The 25,552-nt window shown below is 42.5% G+C and overlaps 1 protein-coding gene across 1 annotated transcript; it reads right to left on the bottom strand.

Annotated features, from left to right (window-relative positions):
- Positions 1-111: 111 nt before the first annotated feature.
- On the bottom strand, positions 112-24,661 carry LOC110537844 (beta-glucuronidase). Its single transcript, XM_021624270.3, has 12 exons — positions 24,347-24,661; positions 15,815-15,997; positions 15,426-15,607; positions 14,941-15,083; positions 14,523-14,710; positions 12,525-12,677; positions 12,053-12,231; positions 11,541-11,687; positions 3,426-3,510; positions 2,577-2,753; positions 2,101-2,236; positions 112-754 (listed from the first exon to the last, which is right to left on the bottom strand). The coding sequence occupies exons 1-12, from the start codon at positions 24,557-24,559 to the stop codon at positions 612-614; spliced, it is 1,929 nt and encodes a 642-aa protein (XP_021479945.1). The 5' UTR covers positions 24,560-24,661; the 3' UTR covers positions 112-611.
- Positions 24,662-25,552: the final 891 nt, after the last annotated feature.

Genomic DNA, 25,552 nt, shown 5'->3' with positions numbered 1-25,552 from the left:
CTGAACTTATGTAGGCTTGCCATAACAAAAGGGGCTGAATACTTGACTCAAGCCATTTTAGCTTTTCATTTGTAACAATTTCTAAAAACATAATTCCACTTTGACATTATGGGTTATTGTGTCAAGGCCAGTGACAAAAACTCAATTTAATCCATTTTAAATTCAGGCTGTAACAACAATCTGGAAAAAGTCAAATGGGTGAAGTCTTAACATTGAGCCAGCAAGCATTCTAAGAACAATACACATACATTTTTCATACAACACATTCATCTGACACAGATCATCATCATGATTTACATTCATGCACAAAATGGGGTTGATTCCTGAATTAAAAACAGAGGAATACAAATACTCAGCCAAAAGATCCAGTGAGGTTGGTTCTGGTAATAATCTGATGTGGTCTTTGAGCATTGTAGTTGTCATAAGACACGGTTCTGAGTCGTGGGTTTGTCCCCCATACAGGGTTGTGTTCATTAGGTACCAAACGGAACAAAACAGATAAACAGAAGGACTACCTGGACTTGTCCAATAGCTAAATGTTTTGTTACGAAGTGAGGGTATTTGCTCTAATGAATACGACCCAGGTGCTGTGTGTCCCCCATCCAGGTGTATCAGGGGTACTTAGCTCCGACGGGCAGCAGGCCCGTCTCATTGGCCAGCCTCCAGTACCTCTCCCTCAGGAGGAAGGCGCCAGCTTTGGGGTGTCTCTGCCGACTGAAGATGCCCTTCTTGTTGCCCACCACACGGGTCACCGCTGCAGAGATGGGAAGAGAAAAGGTTAATTTCCTGAACAAAATGTGTATGTTTGTTTCAGCCGTCTAAAAGTATAAAGCCTATAGATCTGTACAATAATTTCTTACAATCGCCAAATTCAACAAAATTGTTGTATTAGGTGGAAAAGGAACAGACAGCATCTGCTTTCTCTTGGAGATTGTCTACACGGGATAAGGTCTTGCTTCAAACAGTACATTATGTTCACTCCCCTGTATACACATGGGGCCAGACCAGCATGTAAAGTGAGGATTGGGTGGGTAATCTGTTTAAGACCAGCAGTGTCAACATGGTATTCTGGAGTGCTGGTCTAACTTGGCACTGGGGTAGTGGCATGTTGATGGTCATGATTCTTGCTCTGGAACCAAAACTGATTGTAGTTGGCCCATCAGTGGAAACCAACATCAATGACTATACAGTAAAAATTCATGAAAACAAAATAGCTTTTCGGTCCTCATTTAAGGTTAGGGATAGGCATTAGGGTTAGCCGTGTTCTTAAAGTTAGGTTTAAAAATCAGATTTTATGACTTTGTGGCTGTGCCAGCTAGTGACCCCTCTGCAGAGCTGCCTCCAGTACATGAGTCACCCCAACAATTTTATTTTCACCTTCATTTAACCAGGTAGGCAAGTTGAGAACAAGTTCTCATTTACAACTGCGACCTGGCCAAGATAAAGCAAAGCAGTTCGACACGTACAACTGTTACCTCGAAATGACAAAACGACGATGTTCCAGTTTAACAAAGTTGACTATACTATATGAACACACTGTAAGGTAGCCATTCCACTCAAGGCTAGGTCCATCAACAACAAGACTCACTGCGCAGGCACACTCTTGACTGAGTGATAGCCCCGTAATAACAGAAATATAGGGATACTTAAAACATGAACTTAACACAACACAGTTACACATGGAACAAACAAAACACAGTCAATAACACAGTTGAAGAACATCTATATACAGTGTGGGGGGGGAGTGGCCTGTCTAAAAGTAAGAATGAACCCTCCTGATGTGCCACACCCACTCCTGCTGGCTGTACTTACAACACTGGGAGCTTTAAATACATTTCACATAAATACTGGCACCTTTTCAAGCACTGGCCTACTTTCAGCATTCTATTACCCCACCATCACATTACTAACCGTTGGTGCTACTGCTCCCTTTTTCCTTACCTGGGCATGACGGAGTTTCAGTCATTTCTGTTCAATATACACACAACTAAAACAAGCAAAGGTATGACAACCAGCTTCAATTGTATATTTAACAAGAATGGTTGTTCTGACAATTTCAATGAACTCCAGTCCTATAGATTTGTATTGATTCCTCCTTACTTTGTGCTGTCATGAAGTCAGCAAAGTTCCAGATGAGCTCTCCAATGACATACTCCTTCCTCTTTCGGTCAAACACATCATGGTAGTTCTGTAAGACCATCTTCTGGTACTCCTCAGTAAACATCATGGGAGGGTCCTGTGGGGAACATAAAAATGTGGCTTTCCATTTAACTTCGGTTTCTACGGGTTCTCATTGAGACAAACGTCTATTTCACTAAAGAGATGTGGGTTGATCATTCAAGCTCAAACCACTTAGGTTTCAACTTGTGTTCTAGCCTGGGTAGGTGTTTGACAAATTGTTCAAGCATATTTGAAAAACTGGTATCCAGACCATTGTTCGCCTCAGAGGCCATGAAATCACAGCAAATACACGTGTGTTTACCTTATACCTTACGTCCTTTTCAGTCTGTTTCTGTCCTGTGAGGACACAACATGGAAGAGGTTCTGCAAGAACAAAGAAGTTCTGGAACACTCACCGTGTGTAGCCCCGGAACCACGTCGGCTCCATATTCACTCTGGATGATGGGTTTCTGGTACTTCCCGTACCAGTTCTCAAACTGGGTGTTGAGCTGGAAGGGGATGACCTCCAGGTGACCTGGGTCGTGGTACCAGGAGAAGTAACTGTTCACACAGATCACATCCACATAGGGAGCCTGGGGAAAGACCGGGTTCAATGTGAGAAGAGCAGAAATACCGGGTAAACAGTGGTCAATACATTTCCATTGTAATGTATGACATTCAAAATGCCATAGTTGATGGAGCCTGGGTATGAAAATCAGAACTATAGATACAATGGTGTTACAAAATACATTTTGATTGAATTCCCATTGTAATGAATGGAATTTAAATGATAGTGACTAAGCTAAGCACATCAGTTAAGTGGCACCACTGATCAACTACTGTCTGGATAGTTGGAGTAGAACTTCCCGTGAAATTCTGTTAAATTTATCTTACAGACTTTGCCGCAGGGAGTCACTGTGGCTAGAGTCAGACCTCGGGTAAGCAGTAAGACAATATTGAATCAGGGCATAGGTATGCCTTCAAAATGGCCCTACATATATTCCAACAAGGGCTTTAGAATTAAGCACAGTCAAAAAGGGAGACTAAAGACGGCTGACTTTTTTTCAGTTGGTCTTTAATCAATTCCTTGCATCCTCTTCTCAAAGCGCATTGGAGGATAAGGTCCAAAATTCTCCCTCTGACCTCCTCGAATGTGTTTTGGGAAGGAAGTGAGAGAGGATGCGAGGAAAAATGAATTGAGAGAGCCATAGTTCTATGAAGAAAGAATCCATCATAAGCATAACAGAGAAACAGTGAAGTCTCACCCCTTTGTCCCTGGCAAAGTTACTGTCTGTGATAAAGGTGACAGGTCGAGTTGGGTCCAGAGATTTGGTATGCGCCATCAGTGTCCTGAAGAGACACAAAAACAGAGAGCAATTGTTTACTGTTCCAAGATGGGGTAAGGGATCACAGGGTTGAGGTCAGGATACAGAGACTGATGAGTACAGGAGAAAGGACCAGGAAGAAGGAAAGTATTTTAAACAAGTATAAAGAATGACTCTGTCTCATCGTATCAGGCTCTTTGTTGACTATGACCACAACACTATTAACTATTGTAAATTAACTGTATGAGGAAATCCCTGCTGTGTGCCTGTCCACTTCTGCCAGTCACTCCCTGGCCTGAGCCACACCTGTTAATGCTCTGTTAAGTACGACTCTTACGCATTCCACAGGCCAGTATGGCATTCTACCAAGACATGCTCAGACTCATAAAAATCCATCTCTACCATCTAATGAACAAGCATGCATAATGCACACACACACAGACTAGATGTAAAGCAAATACCAATGCTGCTTGAAATACTTGGAATTGTAGCCTTCATTCTAAAAGCTGCTCCACAATAACAACACAAAATATACATTATGCTCCTTTTCCCTTCCCCTTTACACTCAAACATATTCAAAACCATGGTAGCAATTGGAACACTTTGGAGATTATGGGTAAAGTTTTAGACCAATGGTGAGGACAACAGTTCACCTGACAAGACTGAATCCAAACAGTACGGTTGATTTTATGTGCATTTTACATTCACTGCACTTTGGTTTCATTTTGTTATCGACAAACGCTGCAAAAATTCAGTAGAATAATAATTATTGGAAAATTTGGGGGTAGGTGCAACATAAGATAAAAAAAATGACAAGGGTTTGAGTAACAAGTTTAACTGGTGTCTCCAAGTGGCCACACACACACACCTCTCCAAAGTGTGCACAGTTTAAGTCATTTTAATGCAAGAAAGAGCCCGAAACAGTTGTAAGCTCTCCTAGCTGTGCTGTTGAGGAACTGAAGCAAGAACACTGTTTGGAACCCAGCCCTGCATCCCACAATTACTGTTGTTCACGCCATCCAAAAACAGTCATGTAAATCACAATCTGGGTCAGGAGGGCATCATTTGATAGAATAGGCTATAGCCAGTATGGAATATGAAAGTTATGAAATCTTATCTTACACGGTTTTCACAAGGCACTTCAGAGAATAAGATTGTAATTCTGGTGCACATAAAATGGAGTTGAGTGTATTCAGGTGCGTGTTCCACCGCAAACTTTCTTCAGAATGGAGGAAGACAGGTTTGTGTCAATGACGTGAGGCCCATTGTTTAGTGGGCTCACAAGTGGCACAGCATTCTAAGGCACTGCATCTTAGTGCAAGAGGCGTCACAGCCTGGATACGAAAAAGGGACTGTAGTATCACATCCGGTAGGGATTGGGAATCCTATAGGGCGGCGCACAGTTGGCTCAGTGTCGTCCGGGTTTGGCCATCATTGTAAATAAGAATTTGTTCTTAACTGACTTACCTAGTTAAATAAAAGGTAACATTTTAAAAATTAAAATAAAAAAAGTTTAGCTCAGCAATGACCATGAAGGGTAGAGAAAGCTTCAGAATGTTGGAAAACCCATTCACTTACATGTGTTTATTCTTGAAATTAACATGCTATATTTTTAGGTTTAAAATCATATTCATGCCACTTTAACTGGCTGTATAAATAGATCCTTTACTGCAGCACTACTAAAATCCAACTTCAACTTGAAGAATGTATTTTCTGTACTAGAAATAGCTACCTAGCTGATTAGATGGGCAGCTAGGCAGGTTGGTACTGCATAGTTAACTAGCAGTAGAGCTCAAACGACAAGGCAAAAAGTATAATGCAGGCTAGATAAAGCGAACTTGCAAACTTAGCTAGATGGGTTATGAAAGAAATGCACAATTCAAAAATAGTTAGCTAGCTTTCAAGTTCTCACGTTCAAAATGCTCAATAGCTAGATCACTCACTTTCGGCTGTGCAATCCACCCCGACCGTAAAACACGTTTATGTTACGCAAACCTGACCGGTCAACGACGACAACTAGCTGGCTCGGGTCTTTGAATTGCACAAAGTGGTGCTGTTGTTTTCAAATTTTTTTTGATTGATGCTGATGAAGAGAAACACTGCTTCTGCCTTGACTCAAGCTGAATAGTAGGGTGCCCAATCAAAAACACATTTTTGACCAATGTGTAAAAATGTTAAGTGTAGATAATCCTATAAGAAAACCAATGGTACAAATGTCTATCATAATCCATTCCAAATGTATTTTAGTTTTTACCCTTTAAAATAAGGGGGACTAAATCAATGGATTCCAGATGAGAGAAAAAAAATATATATAGTGGGGTCTTTCCCCCAAAACAGTGTTATATTTGAGATTTTTCAAATAGCCACCTTGACAGCTTTGCACTCTTGGCATTCTCTCAACCAGCTTCATGGGGTAGTCACCTGGAAAGCATTTCAATGAACAGGTGTGCCTTGTTAAAAGTAAACTTGTGGAATTTCTTTCCTTCTTAAATGGGTTTGAGCCAATCAGTTGTGTTGTGACAAGGTAGGAGTGGTATACAGAAGATAGCCCTATTTGGTAAAAGACCAAGTCCATATTATGGCAAGAACAGCTCAAATAATCAAAGAGAAATGACAGTTCATTATTACTTTAAAAACCTCTTCAGGATTGGTGTCCGGGACGGCTGAGCTAACGTAGGCTAATGTGATTAGCATGAGGTTGTAAGTATCAAGGAAATGTCACAGGACATAGACATATCTGATATCGACAGTGTGCACAGATAAGAACTCTAAAATGTATTAAACCAATTAGGCACATTTGGGCAGTCTTGATACAACATTTTGATAGTAAATGGAATAGTTCATTGAATCAGTCAAAAAAAAAAATGTGCACATACACTGCTGTCACCTAGAGGCCAAAATCTAAATTGCATCTAACCTTTTTCTTTGTATTATCTTATATCTGATCTAATGTGTTATATTCTCCTACATTCATTTCACATTTCCACAAACTTCAAAGTGTTTCCTTTCAAATGGTGTCAAGAATATGCATATCCTTGCGTCAGGTCCTGAGCTACAGGCAGTTAGATTTGGGTCTGTCATTTTAGGCTATTTTTTAAATTTATTTAGACACGAAGTTAAGTCAATACGGAATATTAAGATTTTTGAAAGTTGCTTCAAGTGAAGTCGCAATAACCATCAAGCGCTATAATGAAACTGGCTCTCATGAGGACAGCCACAGGAATGGAAGACTCTGCTCTGCTGCAGAGAAGTTCATTAGCTACCAGCCTCAGAAATTGCAGCCCAAATAAATGCGTCAAGAGTTCAAGTAACAGACAACTGTTCAGAGGACTGTGTGAATAATGCCTTCATGGTCGATTTGCTGAAAAGAAACCATTAAAAGAACACCAATAAGAAGACGAGAAGAAACACGAGCAATGGCCATTAGACCGGTGGAAATTTGTCCTTTGGCCTGGAGCCCAAATTGGAGATTTTTGGTTCCAACCGCCGGGTCTTTGTGAGATGTTGTGTGGGTGACCGGATGATCTCCACATGTGTATTTCCCACTGTCAAGCATGGAGGAGGTGGTGTTATGGTGTACTTTGCTGGTGACACTGATTTATTTAGAATTCAAGGCACACTTAACCAGCATGGCTACCGCTGTCATCCCATCTGGTTTGGGCTTAGTGGGACTATCATTTGTTTTTCCAACAGGCGGTGTAAGGGCTATTTGACCAAGAATGAGAGTGATGAAGTGCTGCTTCAGATGACCTGGCCTCCACAATCCCTTGACCTTGACCCAATTGAGCTGGTTTGGAATGAGTTGGACCGCAGAGTGAAAGAAAAGTAGCAAGTGCTCAGCGTATGTGGGAACTCCTTCAAGACTGTTATAAAAGCATTCCAGGTGAAGCTGGTTGAGAGAATGCCAAGAGTGTGCAGAGCTGTCATCAAAGCAAAGGGTATCTATTTGAAGAATCTTAAGTATATTTTGATTTGTTTAACACTTTTTGGTTACGACATGATTCCATATGTTTTATTTCATAGTTGATATCTTCACTATGTAGAAAATAGTAAAATAAAAATAAACCCTTGAATGAGTAGGTGTTCTAAAACTTTTGACTGGTAGTGTGTGGCTTAAACACAACTAGGCAATGTTTTTAAAATCTGATTAGGCTACTTCAAGTCTCCAGTAGGCATCTGCATGTTGATCCAAAATATAACTCCAATGTCTTGACGTTAACCAGGTTTCCATCCCACCTTTTTATGAGAGTTAAGTAGCCCACATGTCGGATATTTATTTTTTAAAAATTAAATTCACGGCATTATGGTAAAGCATGTAGTTTATTACGCTACAGATGAAATAAATCATGAACTTCACAGGGTGGTGAAAGTGCACAGTGATGAGGTTGATACTCCTTTCAATAAATAAGTGTCTTATTCTGGTGAATGATGATCGATGATTGGCTGCCATTTGACAAATAAAAATAATCTTGCACTTGAGTCCATAATAATCTTATCATGTAGTAGTGTATCTGCAAACTGTGTGCCAAAAGCAGTGGGCACATTCGCTATCCCAACGCAACATTTATTTGTGACAAAAACCATCAGAGTTGAAAATGCGATGAAAACCCATTTGACTTTAAAAAAAATATATATATAGCATTTTATTTGGAATTGGTGCACAATTATGCTGGAGGGGGTGGCTTCCGTTTTAAGGGTTCCTAAACAACTGTGCTATTTTGTGAGTTTTTTCACATTGTAACTTATTTTGTAAATAATGTTGCTGCTCCCGTCTCGTATGACCGAAAACAGCTTCTGGATATCAGAACAGCAATTACTCACCTCGATCTGGATGAAGACTTTTGTCATTCTTTTGAAGTAAAGACGGAAATACAGAGGGCGGAAATCGGAGTGCCTCGTGAGGATTCGTCGGCGAGTGGGTAACCCACCTCAGCGGGACATTAAAAACGAACATCTTATGTTTCACCAAGTCGTGGCTGAATGACGACATGGATAATTTACAGTTGGCTGTGTTTCCGTGCATCGGCAGGACAGAACAGCTACATCTGGCAAGACAAGGGGAGGCAGTGTGTGTCTATTTGTCAATAACAGCTGGTGCACAATGTCTAATATTAAGGAGGTCTTGAGGTATTGCTCGCATGAAGTAGAGTACCTCATGATAAAGTGTAGACCACACTACCTATATTTTACATAGCCGTCTATAAGCAAAAAAGAAAATGCTCATCCAGAAGCGGCGCTCCTACTGGTCAGGGACTTTAATCTGGCAAACTTGAAATCTGTTTTACTACATTTCTACCAGCATGTCAAAAGCGAGAGGAGAATAAAATACTTTTTTTTTTTAAATAGACCAGCTTTACTCCACACAGAGACACGTAAAAAGCTCTCCCTCTATTTGGCAAATCTGACCATAATTATTTCCTCCCGGCTCCTGCTTACCAGCAGGTAATACCAGCTCAATACGGAAGTGGTCAGATGATGCGGACGCTACAGGACTGTTTTGCTAGCACAGACTGGAAAAACCATGGTACATATTCCAAAGGCATTGAGGAGTATACCACCTCAGCCACCGGTTTCATCAATAAGTGCATCGACGACGTATCCAGTTACCACACACACATATCCCAAACAGAAGCCAACATCCACACCGAGCTAAAGGATAGAGCTGCCACTTTCAAGGAGCAGGACACTAATCTGGACACTTATAAGAAATCCTGCTATGCCCTCAGACGAACCATCAAACATCAAAAGCGTCAATACAGGACTAAGATTGAATCCTACTACACTGGCTCTGACACTCGGATGTGGAGGGCTTGCGAACTATTACGGACTACAAAGGGAAACCCAGCCGCAAACTGCCCAGTGACGCGAGCCTACCAGATGAGCTAAGTGCCTTTTATGCTCGCATTGAGGCAAGCAACACTGAAGCATGCAAGAGAGCACCAGCTGTTCCGGACGACTGTGTGATCACGTTCCCGTAGCCGATGTGAGCAAGACCTTTAAAACAGATCAACATTCACGGATAACCAGGACGTGTACTCAGGAGCATGCGCGAACCAACTGGCAAGTGTCTTCACTGACATTTTCAACCTCTCCCTGACCAAGTCTGTATTATCTACATGTTTCAAGCAGACCACCACAGTCCCTGTGCCCAAGAAAGCGAAGGTAACCTGCCTAAATGACCAACTGTAGCCATGAAGTGCTTTTAAAAAGGCTGGTCATGGCTCACAACACAATCATCCCGGAAACCCTAGACCCACTCCAATTCACATACCGCCCCTACAGATTCACAGATGACGCAATCTCAGTCGCACTCCACACTGCCCTTTCCCACCTGGACGAAAAGGAACACCTATGTAAGAATGCTGTTCATTGACTACAGCTCAGAGATCCACACCATAGTGCTCACAAAGCTCACCAATAACCTAAGGACCCTGGGACTAAACACCTCCCTCTGCAACTAGATGCTGGACTTCCTGACAGGCCACCCCCAGGTGGTAAGGGTAGGCAACAACACATCTGCCAACCTGATCCTCAATATGGGGGTCCCTCAGGGGTGTGTGTACCTTTCTGTACTCCCAGTTCACCCACGACTGAGTGGCAAAGCACGACTCCCACACCATCATTAACTTTGCCGACGACAAACGACGAGACCGCCTATAGGGAGAAGGGTCAGAAACCTGGCAGCGTGGTGCCAACAAAACAACCCCACTCGCAACGTGATCAAGACTCAGGATCTGATAGTGGACTACAGGAAAAGGAAGGCCGAGCACGCCCCCATTGACGTCGACAGGGCTGTAGTGGAGCACCAAGTTCCTTGGTGTCCACATCAACAAACTACCATGGTCCAAACACCTATTCCCCCTCAGGAGACTTAGATTTGGTATGGGTCCTCAGATCCTCCAAAGGTTCTACAGCGGCACCATCAAGGGCATAGTCGCCTGGTATGGCAGCTGCTCGGCGTACGGCCCAGTACATCACTTGGGCCAAGCTTCCTGCCATCCAGGACCTCTATGCCAGGCGGTGTCAGAGGAAGGCTTGCTTGGGCATTACTGACTCGAACGGAGGAATCGAAAGATGTATTGTCACTGAATGAGAAGAGCAGGACCAGTAAAAAGATATTAAATTCATCATAATGTTCACTCACACTAGACACAGACAAGTTTGCTGCGTACGTTTTTACAGAGTGCATGCAGTTATTGCCAATGAATTAACATTTTACCACCTGGGCTTTGTTACTTAAAATAAGTTGTAAAAGTATATATATATATATATATATATATATATATATATATATATATATATATTTATTGCTGGCTAAATGCATAAACTCTTATAAACATATGAAGTAATTTAGCGCAGTACTAAAATAAATGTATTTCAATTAGAGATTATTATTTTTTTGACCCTTTGTGGGCAGGGCTGAATCTGTTGCTAGGGACTTGTGGCATTCTGTTCAGAACAACCCAGGCTATGACACCATGTCATCCTTGTGACTGTACATGTAGCACAACGACTATAAAACTTTGATACGGTAAATGACACAAGTTTTATCATATGGAAATGTGAAGAGCACACATTTGGACTCACGGATGTGTGATGAAAGCGGTGTTTATTATAATCCGACGTCTAATCTTTCAGAACACCGTCTTCCTGATTTACAGCACTCCTCACTCAGAATTGTTTTCCAAAAGTAACCCAATTAACAGGCGGGATGGGGCATCTTTCTGGTTGTGTGGTGCACACATTTAAAATGTATGTTAGTTGAATCCCATACAGTGCTGTAAAGCTGACACTGACATTTATAATATATGTTACTGTACATCCACTGTGTTCCAATTTAGGTCCTTATTATTGACCAAATATGCCATTTTCATACTGTAAACGGGCTGCAAGCGTTAAAGGGCTACCTCGTTTGGAAATGTGAGAACTAAGAAGAGTTTCAGAGTAACTAACAGTCCTTGTTTACTACAATGTCACTCTTGCATGACGTTAATGTTCATTAAGTAACAAGGACGCACATTTATGGAGCGTGAATGAATGCTAACATTCTCTTACTTGAAATAGAATCCAGCAGGAGGCATCTCAGCGGCCGGCTCATTGGCTACAGACCACATGACCACGGAGGCGTGGTTCTTGTCCCTCCTCACCAGTTCATCCATGACCGCCAGGTGATGTGACAGGGAGGCATTCCCAAAACTACGGCTGGGGGGACAAGAGACAGGATAGGGGGTTAGTGGATGTCCCGGAGACACAGAAGCCCTGACGCCAGACTTTATTGATGATGTATTGGCAGAGCATTGATAATATTTTAAAAGTTCAATTCTGTATATAAACTTGCCAATAATGGTCCATTAAACAGAGTAGTTAATGGTTTAGACATGCAAGCAAAAAAAAGGACAGGCTTAAATAAAAGTATCTTTAAAAAAAATTACTGGCACACTCATTGTGCGAAAGAACACCTTGGAGGTTCTCGTCAAATGTTTCTGACACCTGGTGACCGTGTAACCTTTAACTGACCCTTCAGAGAGGTCACAGGAACCGCAACGGTCACTATGACAATGACTTACATATCTTTGATGCCCACCCCGGGACACTCGTCGATGACCACGATGCCATGGCGGTCTGCCATCTGCATTATCTCCTCAGCGTAGGGGTAGTGGCTGGTCCTGAACGAGTTGGCCCCCAGCCACTTCAACAGGTTGAAATCCTTCACCATCAGAGGCCAGTCCAGGCCTTTGCCTCGGATCTGACACACACACAGCAAGCAATGAGGACAGTTGACACAGACCAATTTCTATTGAATTACAGAGTCACATACACATAAAACCAGATAAAAAAAGTGTTTATTCTAAACACTGAGAACCTAATCAGATGATAAGAACTTATATGCCACTTCAACCTTCTTTATTGCTTAAATTCCTTGGCAGATATGACAGAACACCTGCTGGAAGTCAGTTGCATACACAATACAAAACTGACACTGCCCACTTTTCTGGTTCAGAGTTTTGCTGCCCTCTAACGGTACTACTCAGTACTCACATCAGCATCCTCATGTTTGTTGACTCCATGGAAATAGAAGGGTTTGTTGTTGAGGAGGAATTGTGTGTTGGTGACCTGCACAGTGCGGATGCCCACAGGCAGAGCATACACATCCTCATAGACAGAACCCTCACCACTTGTCGTCATGTGAACCTGGCGATGAGGGATGTACAGTGCATTTGGAAAATATTCAGACCTCGACTTTCCCCACATTTTTGTTACGTTACAGCCTTATTTTAAAATGGACCCCCCCCCCATCAATCTACACACAACACCCCATAGTGAAAGCAAAAACACATTTAGAAATTTTGGCAAATGTATTAAAAATAAAACTGAAATATCACATTTAAATAAGTATTCAGACCCTTTACTCCGTACTTTGTTGAAGCACCTTTGGCAACAATTACACCCGAGTCTTCTTGGGTAGGAGCGACAAGCTTGGCACACTTGTGTTTGGGTGGTTCTTCCCATTCTTCTGTGCAGAATCTCTCAAGCTCTGTCCGGTTGGATGGGGAACGTCGCTGCACAGCTCTTTTCAGGTCTCTCCAGAGATGTTCGATCGGGATCAAGTCCGGGCTCTTGTCCTGAAGCCACTCCTGCGTTGTCTTGGCTGTGTGTTTAGGATCGTTTTCCTGTTGGAAGGTGAACCTTCGCCCCAGTCTGAGGTCCTGAGAGGTCTGGAGCAGGTTTTCATCAAGGATCTCTGTACATCTTTCCCTCGATCCTGACTAGTCTCCCGGTCCCTAAAAGATATATCTCCACCGCACGATGCTGCCATCATCATGCTTCATCGTGGATGGTGCCAGGTTTCCTCAAGACGTGACGCTTGGCATTCAGGCCAAAGGGTTCAAGCTTGGTTTCATCAGACCAAAGAATCTTGTTTCTCATGGTGTAATTGTTGCCAAAGGTGCTTCAACAAAGTACTGAGTAAAGGGTCCTTTAGGTAGCTTTTGGAAAACTCCAAGTGGGCTGTCATGTGCCTTTTAATGAGGACCGACTTCCACTACCATAAAGGTGGTGGAGTGCTCCAGAGATGGTTGTCCTTCTGGAAGGTTCTCCCATCTCCACAGAGTAACTCTGGAGCTTGTCAGAGTGACAAATCGGGTTCTTGGTCACCTCCCTGACCAAGGCCCTTCTCCCCCGATTTCTCTTGGAAGAGTCTTGTTAGAGACTTCTTCCATTTAAGAATGATGGAGGCCACGGTTTTCCTGATAATTTTTTGGTACCCTTCCACAGATCTGTGGCTCGACACAATCCTGTCTCGGAGCTCTACGGACTATTCCGTCACCCTAATAATGGCTCTGTTTTTGTCCTGCCATAACTGTCAACTGTGGGACCTTTATATAGACAGGTGTGTGCCTTTCCAAATCATGTCCAATCAATAGAATTTACCACAGGTGGAGTCCAATCATGTTGTAGAAACATCAAGGAATGATCCATGGAAACAGGATGCACCTGAACTCAATTTCAAGTCTCATAGCAAAGCGGGGGAAAACAATGTAATCAATTTGAGAATAAGGCTGTACTTAACAAAATGTGGAAAAAGTCAAAGGGTCTGAATACACTAATTAGGTGAAACGTTCAGATTCAGGCTTACACAACTCCAACTTCTATGGGTCAGATTTATTTTACCAATCAGGTCAATTAAGAACAAATTCTTATTTACAATGACAGGCAGATAATTATATCTGCTGTACAAGACATTTCGAACGTTCTGTAATTTTGCAACTTTCTGAAAAGGCTACAAAATAATTTTTTTGTTACATAAACACAGGAAGTGGATGTGTGGGTGGTGTGATTGAGTTGTCAAACTGATGCTATGTTCATGCGAGCTGTGAGTCATCCATCACACGGATAGGGTGATACATGAGTAAAAACTGCAAATTATTTTATTTCTGCATATAATAATTTGATGTAGTTTGCATTGATAAAAGGTTTGACAAAAAAGACCGTAAAGGAACAGTAGACTAATACAACTATGAATGCAGCCCAACTCACCCCCATAGAATACAGATAACCTGGATTCTCATGCATTAGATACGGCCACCACAGGTTGGCGTCCGTTACTTTGAGGACCCCAGAGGGTCCAGTGGAAGAGGCCACACAACGGCCACCTTTGTCTGAGAGAGTCACCGTCACCGTGGGGTTGGGACTGCCCAGCACCGACACCTGGTAGGAAAGCAGACCTAGGCCACATAACAGAAGAAACCAACACCTCAGTACACTAGTGCCATTTTCACACTATTCCATAGTTGATGGAATCATGCAGAAAAGGACCATGTGAAAAGGAAATATCCGAGTCAGTACAGTTTTGGTCGGCAAGATAGTGTGAAAAGGGTATGGATGTACAGGCCTAAATAATTGAATGAGTGATCAAGTGAATGAGAATCTTGTTGTTTTCTTTTTTTGCACTCACCAATGTTGTCGGCAAAGGTTGTCAGCACTGTGATGTCATCCACATACGCCTTAGGAGTGGTATACAACATTACAGGCCGATGTAAACCAGCATAGTTGAAGAAGTCAAAGTTTGTGTTTTGCACAACATAGTCAGCAGGATACCTGTAGACAATAGACATAGATTTTCCTCCATTTATAATCCAAAACATGATTTCCGCTCCTAACACCAGAAAAGGAATCAAAAGTTAGTTAGCCTCGACCTGTCATTTTAGGTTTGGTCTGTAGAAAATCTTAAAATGTGTGTCTGGCAATGTGAGATTAGTCCCAACTTAAAAATGATAACATAGCGCAGTGTTTCCCAGACTCTGTCCTGGGACTAGTGACGACTCATCCTGAATTTAATCCTGCTGCTCTATCGATCTCTCCATACATTGATTGTATGGACACAATCAATTGTATTGTACATCAATTGTATGGACACAATCAATCTCTTCATCATGTCACCTGGTGGGGTCGTCTATATGTTGGATAGTCCCTGGGGGAAGGGTTTGGAGAGTCAGGGTGTTGTTGACAGCTATGGTGATCCTGCAGGCCCCACCTGGGTTGTTACGGAGGACCTCCACTATCTCAGCCTCAAAGGGAAGATGGCCGCCCTCGTGCTCCATCACTTTGATCCCATTCACCCACTGGCAGGGAAGGAAAAGAGAGAAGAAATACTGTTATTCCCATGTAGCCAGAGTGACAGTCTTTACACAATATCATACCTTTTTCAATGAGGGATGTGCACGAACATTGCAGATTAACTCATGTGAGAGGAGGTTGAGGAGTTATCCTACGAGCGAAACAGAATGGCAACTTAAGCAGAAGTGTTTGAAAATTTGTGAGATACTCACGACCACTGAGTAGTAGTGTGCACTCCCAACTCGCAGTACAACTCTGGTTCCCTCAGACACCCATCCAGAGGGTACCAACACCTCTCTCTCGTACCACACCCAGCCAATGAAATCCCTCAGCCGTGGGTCCTGGGTGATGTCATTGTAGCTGGCGGGCACAGGCATGTCAATCACTGGACCACTCTACATAAACAAATACAGGTAAAGAGCGAGAGAGAAAAAAAGAGGGAGGAATTAAAAGTTATTTGAAACAGGCTATCGCTTTAAAATCATGTTGAATTATTGAGAGTTTACAAAGCATTAGCTAAAATACTAGCTATATATTAAGCGGCGATATGTGAATTTTTCCATAGTAGCCATTAAACTTTGGTTTGCAGAAAGGGTCGGTTTTTGCCGATACACTTCTGACTCGAGAACAAAAAAAGTATCTTAAAAATGTCTGTTCAGTTGCAGGTGGTTCTCCAAAAACCAGAGAATATTCAGAAAAACAGTTCCCTTGCCATTTTAGCTACCAGACATCTTGCATTTCTAGTCATTTCTATGCGACGCGGACACGTGTAGAAGTAAATGACAGCCATAGAGATTAGTGATGCACCGATATTTTCCATGCCAAAAAATAACCGATATTTAAAATTTTTGTGGCCTTAAGCATTCCAGTACAGTTAAATAGTTAACACACACAGCGGTCTAATGCACTGCAACAGTCCCTGTTTCGAATCCAGGTTGTATCACATCCGGCCGTGATTGGGAATTCAATAGGGCGGGGCACAATTGGCCCAGCGTCGTCCGGGTATGGCCGGACGACGCTGGGTAGGCTGTCATTGTAAATAAGAATTTGTTCTTAACGGACTTGCCTAGTTAAATAAAAAAAGGTTGCGCACACACGTTATTTTGTTGGCATTTACGTATGTCCCCATTACCAGTAAAACAATCCAAACTTATTTCTTTCACTTATTTGCTGTGCTGTTTCGTTGTTCAGTCATTGCATTCTTAACTCAGATTTCATCATACGTGCCAAGCAGTGAAGTTTCAGCTCTGTCTGTCCGTGGCCTCTCTTCCTCTGTGAGCACTGTCACCGTGTCTAACATTTCATGTAAACCCTGTTTGTCTGCATCGAGGTAGAGGTCCTTGTATGGTGGCGACACATTAGAGAATTCCACCGAATCCCTTGTTCACAGCCTGTGTCGGCAGTTTTGACGACCAGGCGTATCAATGCCATGACAGAGGGTATCACGTCTGCTGCAGACGCAGTTGATGAGCTTATTTCTCCAGTCAGTTGCTCGAATGGAGCTGGGAGTGTGTTTATGTCTCCAAGTTTCAAACATGTTCTCAAATGCCATTGAAATGGCAGCAGCGGTATGAGAACCAGCACATTCATGAGCATGCAATACAGCTTTCCTCAGTAGGAAATCCTTGACGACCCACTGTGCCGTCAGACTCCGCATGCTGATATTGCTGGTCCAAATGTCAGTGGTGAAGCTAATAGCAGTGATGCTATTACTGTGCAACTCTGGTAGTGCAAGATCTGAAAAATAGCGCACTAGGTAGTGCGTACCAGTGCTCCACCAGTCGGCGAAAGCCAACATTACCCACGACAGAACGGGTAATGAATTCCATCATCTTGGCGTTAATGGATTTTGCCTTTGAGTTGTCTCGCTCACATTTTCTTACTCTTTCAAATTAATGCTCGATCCTCACAGCAGACATTGTGGGTTAGGATTGCGGTGTTGCACATGCAACGCAAAATTTTACTTGGCGTCATATAGGTATGCACGTCAGCTTTGACATCAGTTCTGCACATCGGCATTAAACTAGACATCGGGCCGATGTCAGCATTTTTAACTAATATTGGCCAATTCCGATACGTTCACCAATATATTGTGCATCCCTAATAGAGATAATTACAGGACCCAACAGTATATGTCCCATTATGGCATCCGAGAGCGTGGGCAGCACCATTGAGGCCATCTCCATTTTGAAGTAGGCCTGGTCAATTTTCTTCTACAAGTTTATACACAAACTGAAATGTTTCATACTGCCACCTATAATGTGTTGTTTCAACAGGTATAGGTTTCAACAGGTTGGCAATTTACTGCCACCTGCAATTACGGAATGTTTTATCACGAGTATAATTCATTGGCTGATCCCTCCTGATGACCTGGATGGAATTGTGATCCTTCCTTAACCCATAGGAAATCCCACCCTGTTGACTACTGCAAATGGTGAAAGTCCAATGGCGCTGCCCATGCTAAAATGGGCTTTTGGGCCCTAGAGTCATCTCTGATAACAGCGCATCAGTGTGACCACAGAACTACACACATGCAAGAGGCATTTCTCACGTGATACAAAACATGGATTTTTACCATCTTTCTGAATATTCTCTGGTTTTTGGCGAACCGCCTGCAGCTGAACACGGAGATTTACAAAATACCTTCTTTGTTCTCGATTCGGTATAAAAGGTGTATCTGCAAGTACCAGGTTAGTTGAAAAATTGCCTGCACGACGGACGCCCGCGGAACTGCAGGAATTGTTAGCCCCTTATAGGAGATGGAGAATTTTTTATATTTGTGGTCAATCTTCATGTAAATATTTTTTTTTCGGGGGGGGGGGGGACAATCATGGTACTAGCAACGTGCATGCCCCGACAACCTGAGGATCTGTCTTTTTCCAGCCACCCATTTCCCGAGTCTGAGGTATGCAAAATTCACTTAAATCGCTCTGGATTGATTGCTTTAATTTGACTTTCATACTCTTTCTGGTGCCTTTCATTTCTCGTTTTAATATTACGACTGTGGAAATGTTTATAATGACCTGTCTAACATACCCCTGTAATGGATGAAACGTTTTCAATGGAATACTTTGGCTTTCTGTTGAATCTATAAGAACGCTAATTAAAGCTCCAGTGGTGATTTAACGCAACGTCTTGACACTTGCATCACAAGAAAGAGAAAATACCTTTATTTTGATGGTGTTCATTTGTGGAAGAAAAAAAGTAATAATATAGAGCCAAGCGTGTTGATTTTTATCCGAAGGTATCCTGCTATTGACACACACTTGTTGAATTAGGCAACAGAACTTGACAAGACAGTGCAGGTGATTGCAGGTAGGCCTAGACGAGTACGTGTTTGGTGGTTACAGCCCTGTTCCACCCCTTTAAGTTAATATACTCATATATGCAAATAGGCGCAGTTTATTTATGCAAATGTCCTTATTTTAAACAAAATCTCATACAATAAGAAAATGTGATCGATAAATATCCCTCTACATACATACATAGTTTCTCTGGCATGGCTTGCAAACTATTACGGACTACAAAGGGAAACCCAACCGCGAGCTACCAGACGGGCTAAATGCCTTCTATGCTCGCGTCGAGGCAAGCAACACTGAAGCATACATGAGAGGACCAGCTGTTCCGGACAACTGTGTGATAACTCTCTCCGTAGCCGATGTGAGCAAGACCTTTAAAACAGGTCAACATTTACAAGGCCGCGGGGCTAGACAGATTACCAGGACGTGTACTCGGTGCACACGTGGACCAACTGGCAAGTGTCTACACTGACATTTTCAACCTCTCCCTGATCGAATCTGTAATACCTACATGTTTCAAGCAGACCACCATAGTCCCTGCGCCAGAGAAAGCAAAAGGTAACCTGCCTAAATGACAACCACCCCATAGCACTCATGGCGGTAGCCATATAGATAGCACTCGTGGCGGTAGCCATATAGATAGCACTCGTGGCGGTAGCCATATAGATAGCACTCGTGGCGGTAGCCATATAGATAGCACTCGTGGCGGTAGCCATATAGATAGCACTCGTGGCGGTAGCCATATAGATAGCACTCGTGGCGGTAGCCATATAGATAGCACTCGTGGCGGTAGCCATATAGATAGCACTCGTGGCGGTAGCCATATAGATAGCACTCATGGCGGTAGCCAGCCTTTCAAGTGCTTTGAAAGGCTGGTCATGGCTCACATCAACACCATCATCCCGGAAACCTTAGACCCACTCCAATTCGCATACCGCCCCAACAGATCCACAGATGATGCAATCTCAAATCACACTCCACGCTGCCCTTTCCCACCTGGACAAAAGGAACATCTATGTGAGAATGCTGTTCATTGACTACAGCTCGGCGTTCAACACCATAGTGCCCACAAAGCTCATCATTAAGCTAAGAACCCTGGGACTAAATACCTTCCTCTGCAACTGGATCCTGGACTTCCAGACAGGCCACCCCCAGGTGGTGAGGGTAGGTAGCAACACATCTGCCACGCTGATCCTCAACACTGGAGCCCCCCAGGGGTGCATGTTCAGTCCCCTCCTGTACTCCCTTTTCGACCCACGACTGCGTGGGGAAGCACAACTCCAACTCAATCATTAAGTTTGCTGACGACAACTGTGGTAGGCCTGATCACAGACAATGATGAGACCGCCTATATGGAGGTCAGAGACCTGGCAGTGTGGTGCCAGGACAACAAGTCAAAGGAGCCAATCGTGGACTACAGGAAAAGGAGGGCCGAATGCCCCATTCACATTGACAGGGCTGTAGTGGAGCCGATTGAGAGCTTCAAGTTCCTTGATCACCAAACTGTCATGGTTCAAACACACCGAGACAGTTGTGAAGAGGGCACGACAACACCTTTCCCCCCTCAGGAGACTGAAAAGATTTGGCATGGGTCCCCAGATCCTCAAAAAGTTCTACAGCTGCACCATCGAGAGCATCCTGACCGGTTACATCACCGCCCGGTATGGCAACTGCTCGGTATCCGACCGTAAGGCGCTAGAGGGTAGTCCGGTCCATCATTGGGGCCAAGCTTCCTGCCATCCAGGACATACATACAGCGGTGTCAGAGGAAGGCCCCCCCCCAAAAAATTGTCAAAGACCCCAGGCAACAAAGTCATACTGTTCTCTCTGCTACAGCATGGCAAGCGGTACCAGAGTGCCAAGTCTAGATCCAAAAGGCTAATTAACAGCTTCTACCACCAAGCCATAAGACTTCTGAACGATTAATCCCGTCCCTGTTTTTACAGGGTGCATCCGATGCATCAACAATAATGCAATGCTTAGCTCTGGCCACTACGCAGAGCCTCATAAAGATCAAGACATTTGTGTGCAAAATGGAAAAGTCTAAACCGGGATCGTTGTGAAGGCAAACGTCACCCACGTTGGAATTTAAAACGGTTAAAGAATGTCTGCCCCTAAAAACTAACAAATCCCTTTGAAAACGGCCTATGTGACATCGATATGAGTCAAACATTTATTCCAAATTTACTAGGAAGTGTAAATTGGATCATTTTGGTCATCAAGTCAGTCTCGTCTTAAACAGAGTTTGGATCCTGAGTGTATCAGGATGTAAATGAAGGTTGGGTTTTGATAACTCCAGATGCAAAGAAATCGCCCCTCCGCTACCCTTCATTGAATGTTGTTTTGTTGTTTTATCGCCCCCAACGCATTCAAAGGATCACAGCCGTTTGAGACTGAAAAGCCCTATGCCTTTGGCACTGGTTCGACAATGCATGCTTCCAGGTATTTTATTTTAAACTTTATTTAACTAGGCAAGTCGGTTAAGGACACATTCTTATTTCAATGACGGCATAGGAATACTGTGTTAACTGCCTTGTTCAGGGACAGAACGGCATTATTATAATTTATAATATTTGTTTAACCTTGCCAGCGCGGGGATTCGATCTTGCAACCTTTCGGTTACAAGTCCGCCCCTGTAAACACAGCCAACTATGGTATGCATGCCCTGCTGAAGGACCCTTCCTTACATAATAGGTGGTTGGAGATCGTTGCTCCCAGTGGTGGTGAGTATACCGGTAGCTAGACCGCAGACTGCTGGTTATGTATATTTAGAAAATCATTATCACTATCATTGCTAGCATAGCTAATGTTAGCTAGCTATAGTACCTAACTAGGTAGCTGGATGACTTTAGCCTACCTCAATACAACTAGGATTTGGCTTGGAAATATGTTAACATTTCAAAAGAATGCAAATAATTAGTAGGAAAACCTTTTTTTGGGATTGTGATGTCGCCATACTTTAGATGTAGTCTAACTTTGGCCAGCTAACGAAGATTGAGAGGACCACCCACTTTATTTTAGCTAGCTAACATTAGCAATGCTAGCTATTTTTTTAAATGAACGTTAGTAACAGTAATGGCACCATTGCCATCTCTAAAGTAAATAATATGGCAAAGTTGTTTCATACCAATTAATTGCCTACTTTAGCAATGTCTTCGTATTTCTATGACACTATAAATTTGTGTAATCTAGACGAAACAGTCACACTGCTTCCATTAGCTGTTTATCATCTATGCATTGTCACTTTACCCCTACCTACATGTAGAAATTACCTTGACTAACCTGTACCCCTGCACATTGACTCGGTACTGGTACCTACTGTATATTGCCTCATTGTTATTTTATTGTGTTACGTTAGTTTAAAGTTTAAAAACTAGAAAAGTAAATATTTTCTTAACTCTTATTTTCTCAAAACTGCATTGTTGGTTAAGGGCTTGTGAGTAAGCATTTCACAGTAAGGTCTGTTGTGATACCTGTTGTATTCAGCGCATGTGACATAACATTGATTTAATCACTCACACTCACACCACACACTAAGAAAAATGTTACATTTGACAAATTGGATAGCTGAATTTCCACCAAAATCCTTGAATTCATTATTTATCCATGCCAGTAAAATGTGCTATAATTAAGTCAATATTGGATGGATTATAAAAATTCAAAGTTTGGAGTCTTCATCCATTATCCAAACAATTGTTTTTAAAACTGAAAAATGTTGATGAACGCTGCTAACGGTACCAATAATTGCTTCTAATAGACCAGATGCATGTCCTTGAACTGATTATTTTAAAATCGTACACAGAATGATAATTTAGGTGCTAATGGCAGCCTATAACTAAACCAAGAGAACTAAACCAACCTGTCGTTTCTAATTGGAACAAGTTTGTCATAGTGGGCAAAACAAGCAAGTAGGGGTGTGTTCTTCAATTTCAGAGCACTCTCGTCAGAGTGTAAATTCATCAGTTATTCTGCACTCCGGTACAAACGCTTAACGCCTGTGTCAGTAAACGTCGGCAAAAAAAGCGTAAGTTACAGTCACCAACACTCTGGATAACCAGCTCTGCTAGGGTGAGTAAAATGGTCAGAGTGAGGCGTTCTCTCATTTGTGTCTGGAAATAGCTAGCAAGCCAGCCAACGTTAGCCAACACACCCCTATGTTCAGAGCGCACACTGGATGCTCTGGCCGAGGAGTAGGGTTGATCCAAGCATTCTGACCACTTCCAGTGTGCGCTCTGAACGCTCAGATAGCGAAACGCTGAAATTAAGAACGCCCAGAGCACACTACAGATTGAATTTACGAACACACCATAGGTGGGCAGAGCCAAGCATGAGCTAGCAAGATTCTATTGGCCTGTTCTCACATCTGCATATGTCCGTTAGGGACCCTGAATTTCACGTGTGCAAAATTTCTATTCACTTTCATACTCATGAACACTTTTTTTTTTTTTTTTACTTTTGTAAAGTCTACTAAAGTTAGTCCACCATGTTCGTAACATATTCTAGTTTTGGGAACAGAAATTGTATTGAGAGCAAATGTTTTATTGATGAGAATTTGCAGAATCTTCTCCCACTGGGCTTCCTCTCACTGCCATATTTGGTAGTGTGTGGAAACGCCAAGCGAATGCTCCACATTTATACATCCGGTGAAATATCTGTCTCATTGTCCTGTGATTGAGTCTTCACATAAGAAGTGTCACGTGATTGAGGGCTTAGTCCTAATGACGTGTTTGAGATTTTAAAATAGGCTCATGGACATCTGGTGTATTAAAAGTAATTATTGATTACACATGATTGTTTTGAAATGTGTATTTATTACACTAAGATTGACCACAAATATCTCCATTTTGGATTCAATTAGAAGGGGCAGTCAGTTCTCCTCGGCTTTGTCCATCCACCTTTATTTAACTAGTCAAATCAGTTAATAAGAACAAATTCTCATTTACAATGACGGTCTAGGAACAGTGGGTTAACTGCTTGCAGAATGACAGACCTTGTCGGCTCGGGGATTCGTTTCAGTTACTGGCCCAACACACTAACCACTAGGCTACCTGACAATTACAGTCATTGCTTTTGACCCTTTCAAACTAGCCATGGTATATCACCGTTGTAATGTATAACTACTCAAATACATGCAACTACTTGGCTAAACAAATAGTTCTAGTTGTGAATGTCAACTTATTTATTGGACTAAAATGTATTTACTCTATGTAGTTGCAACAGACTACTAAACTGTTTTTTTGCTGACTAAAGATAGAGCATTCTGCAAATAAAAGTTTAATTCAAATTTCCCAAACACAGCACACTCATTGAATGGAATTTATAGCGACCCATAACTAATTATGCACAAGCAAGACCCGTAGTCCACCTGCACATACGATTAACGACAATATCCATGTTACATAGTTATGGTCTCTTTAGACAATGCCAATGGATGTTTTTACATACCTCTGCGAGGCGACTTTTGTACCATGCTTGTTCAAAGCCCAAGTTCCTGTTGAGCGAGTGGTCGGCCCTGAAGTTCCATAGTCCATTCAGCTCTTTGATCTCTCGCGACGACGACTCTCGAGGAAAGAGCATTCCACTGTCCTTGAAATGACCGACATTCCACACTGAAGATAGGGATAAAAAATACTTTACTAACCGTCTAAACCCCTCCATTTTTTTAGAGCTCCCACATTAGCTAACAACAAAGCAGAAGAGACGTCACGCGACCAGCCATAAGTCACGTGATCATAATCTTTGATTCATTCAAATGTTCCCAAAACATGCTGACATTCTCAAAATATTTACCATTGTATTTTTCTAAGCATTATTCCACAAATATTTGTTTTTGTTGATTTTTGTTGTTGTAACATTCCCGATGCATCAACAATAATGCAATGCTTAGCTATGGCCACTACGCAGAGCCTCATAAAGATCAAGACATTTGTGTGCAAAATGGAAAAGTCTAAACCGGGATCGTTGTGAAGGCAAACGTCACCCACGTTGGAATTTAAAACGGTTAAAGAATGTCTGCCCCTAAAAACTAACAAATCCCTTTGAAAACGGCCTATGTGACATCGATATGAGTCAAACATTTATTCCAAATTTACTAGGAAGTGTAAATTGGATCATTTTGGTCATCAAGTCAGTCTCGTCTTAAACAGAGTTTGGATCCTGAGTGTATCAGGATGTAAATGAAGGTTGGGTTTTGATAACTCCAGATGCAAAGAAATCGCCCCTCCGCTACCCTTCATTGAATGTTGTTTTGTTGTTTTATCGCCCCCAACGCATTCAAAGGATCACAGCCGTTTGAGACTGAAAAGCCCTATGCCTTTGGCACTGGTTCGACAATGCATGCTTCCAGGTATTTTATTTTAAACTTTATTTAACTAGGCAAGTCGGTTAAGGACACATTCTTATTTCAATGACGGCATAGGAATACTGTGTTAACTGCCTTGTTCAGGGACAGAACGGCATTATTATTGCGGGGATTCGATCTTGCAACCTTTCGGTTACAAGTCCGCCCCTGTAAGCACAGCCAACTATGGTATGCATGCCCTGCTGAAGGACCCTTCCTTACATAATAGGTGGTTGGAGATCGTTGCTCCCAGTGGTGGTGAGTATACCGGTAGCTAGACCGCAGACTGCTGGTTATGTATTTTAGAAAAT

The sequence above is a fragment of the Oncorhynchus mykiss genome, chromosome 12 (genome assembly GCF_057628025.1).
Source record: "Oncorhynchus mykiss isolate SJ-2025 chromosome 12, ASM5762802v1, whole genome shotgun sequence".
In the NCBI taxonomy this organism is placed as follows: domain Eukaryota; kingdom Metazoa; phylum Chordata; class Actinopteri; order Salmoniformes; family Salmonidae; genus Oncorhynchus; species Oncorhynchus mykiss.
The sequence above is the reverse complement of the archived record's forward strand: the minus strand, read 5'-3'. Positions and strand labels throughout refer to the sequence as shown.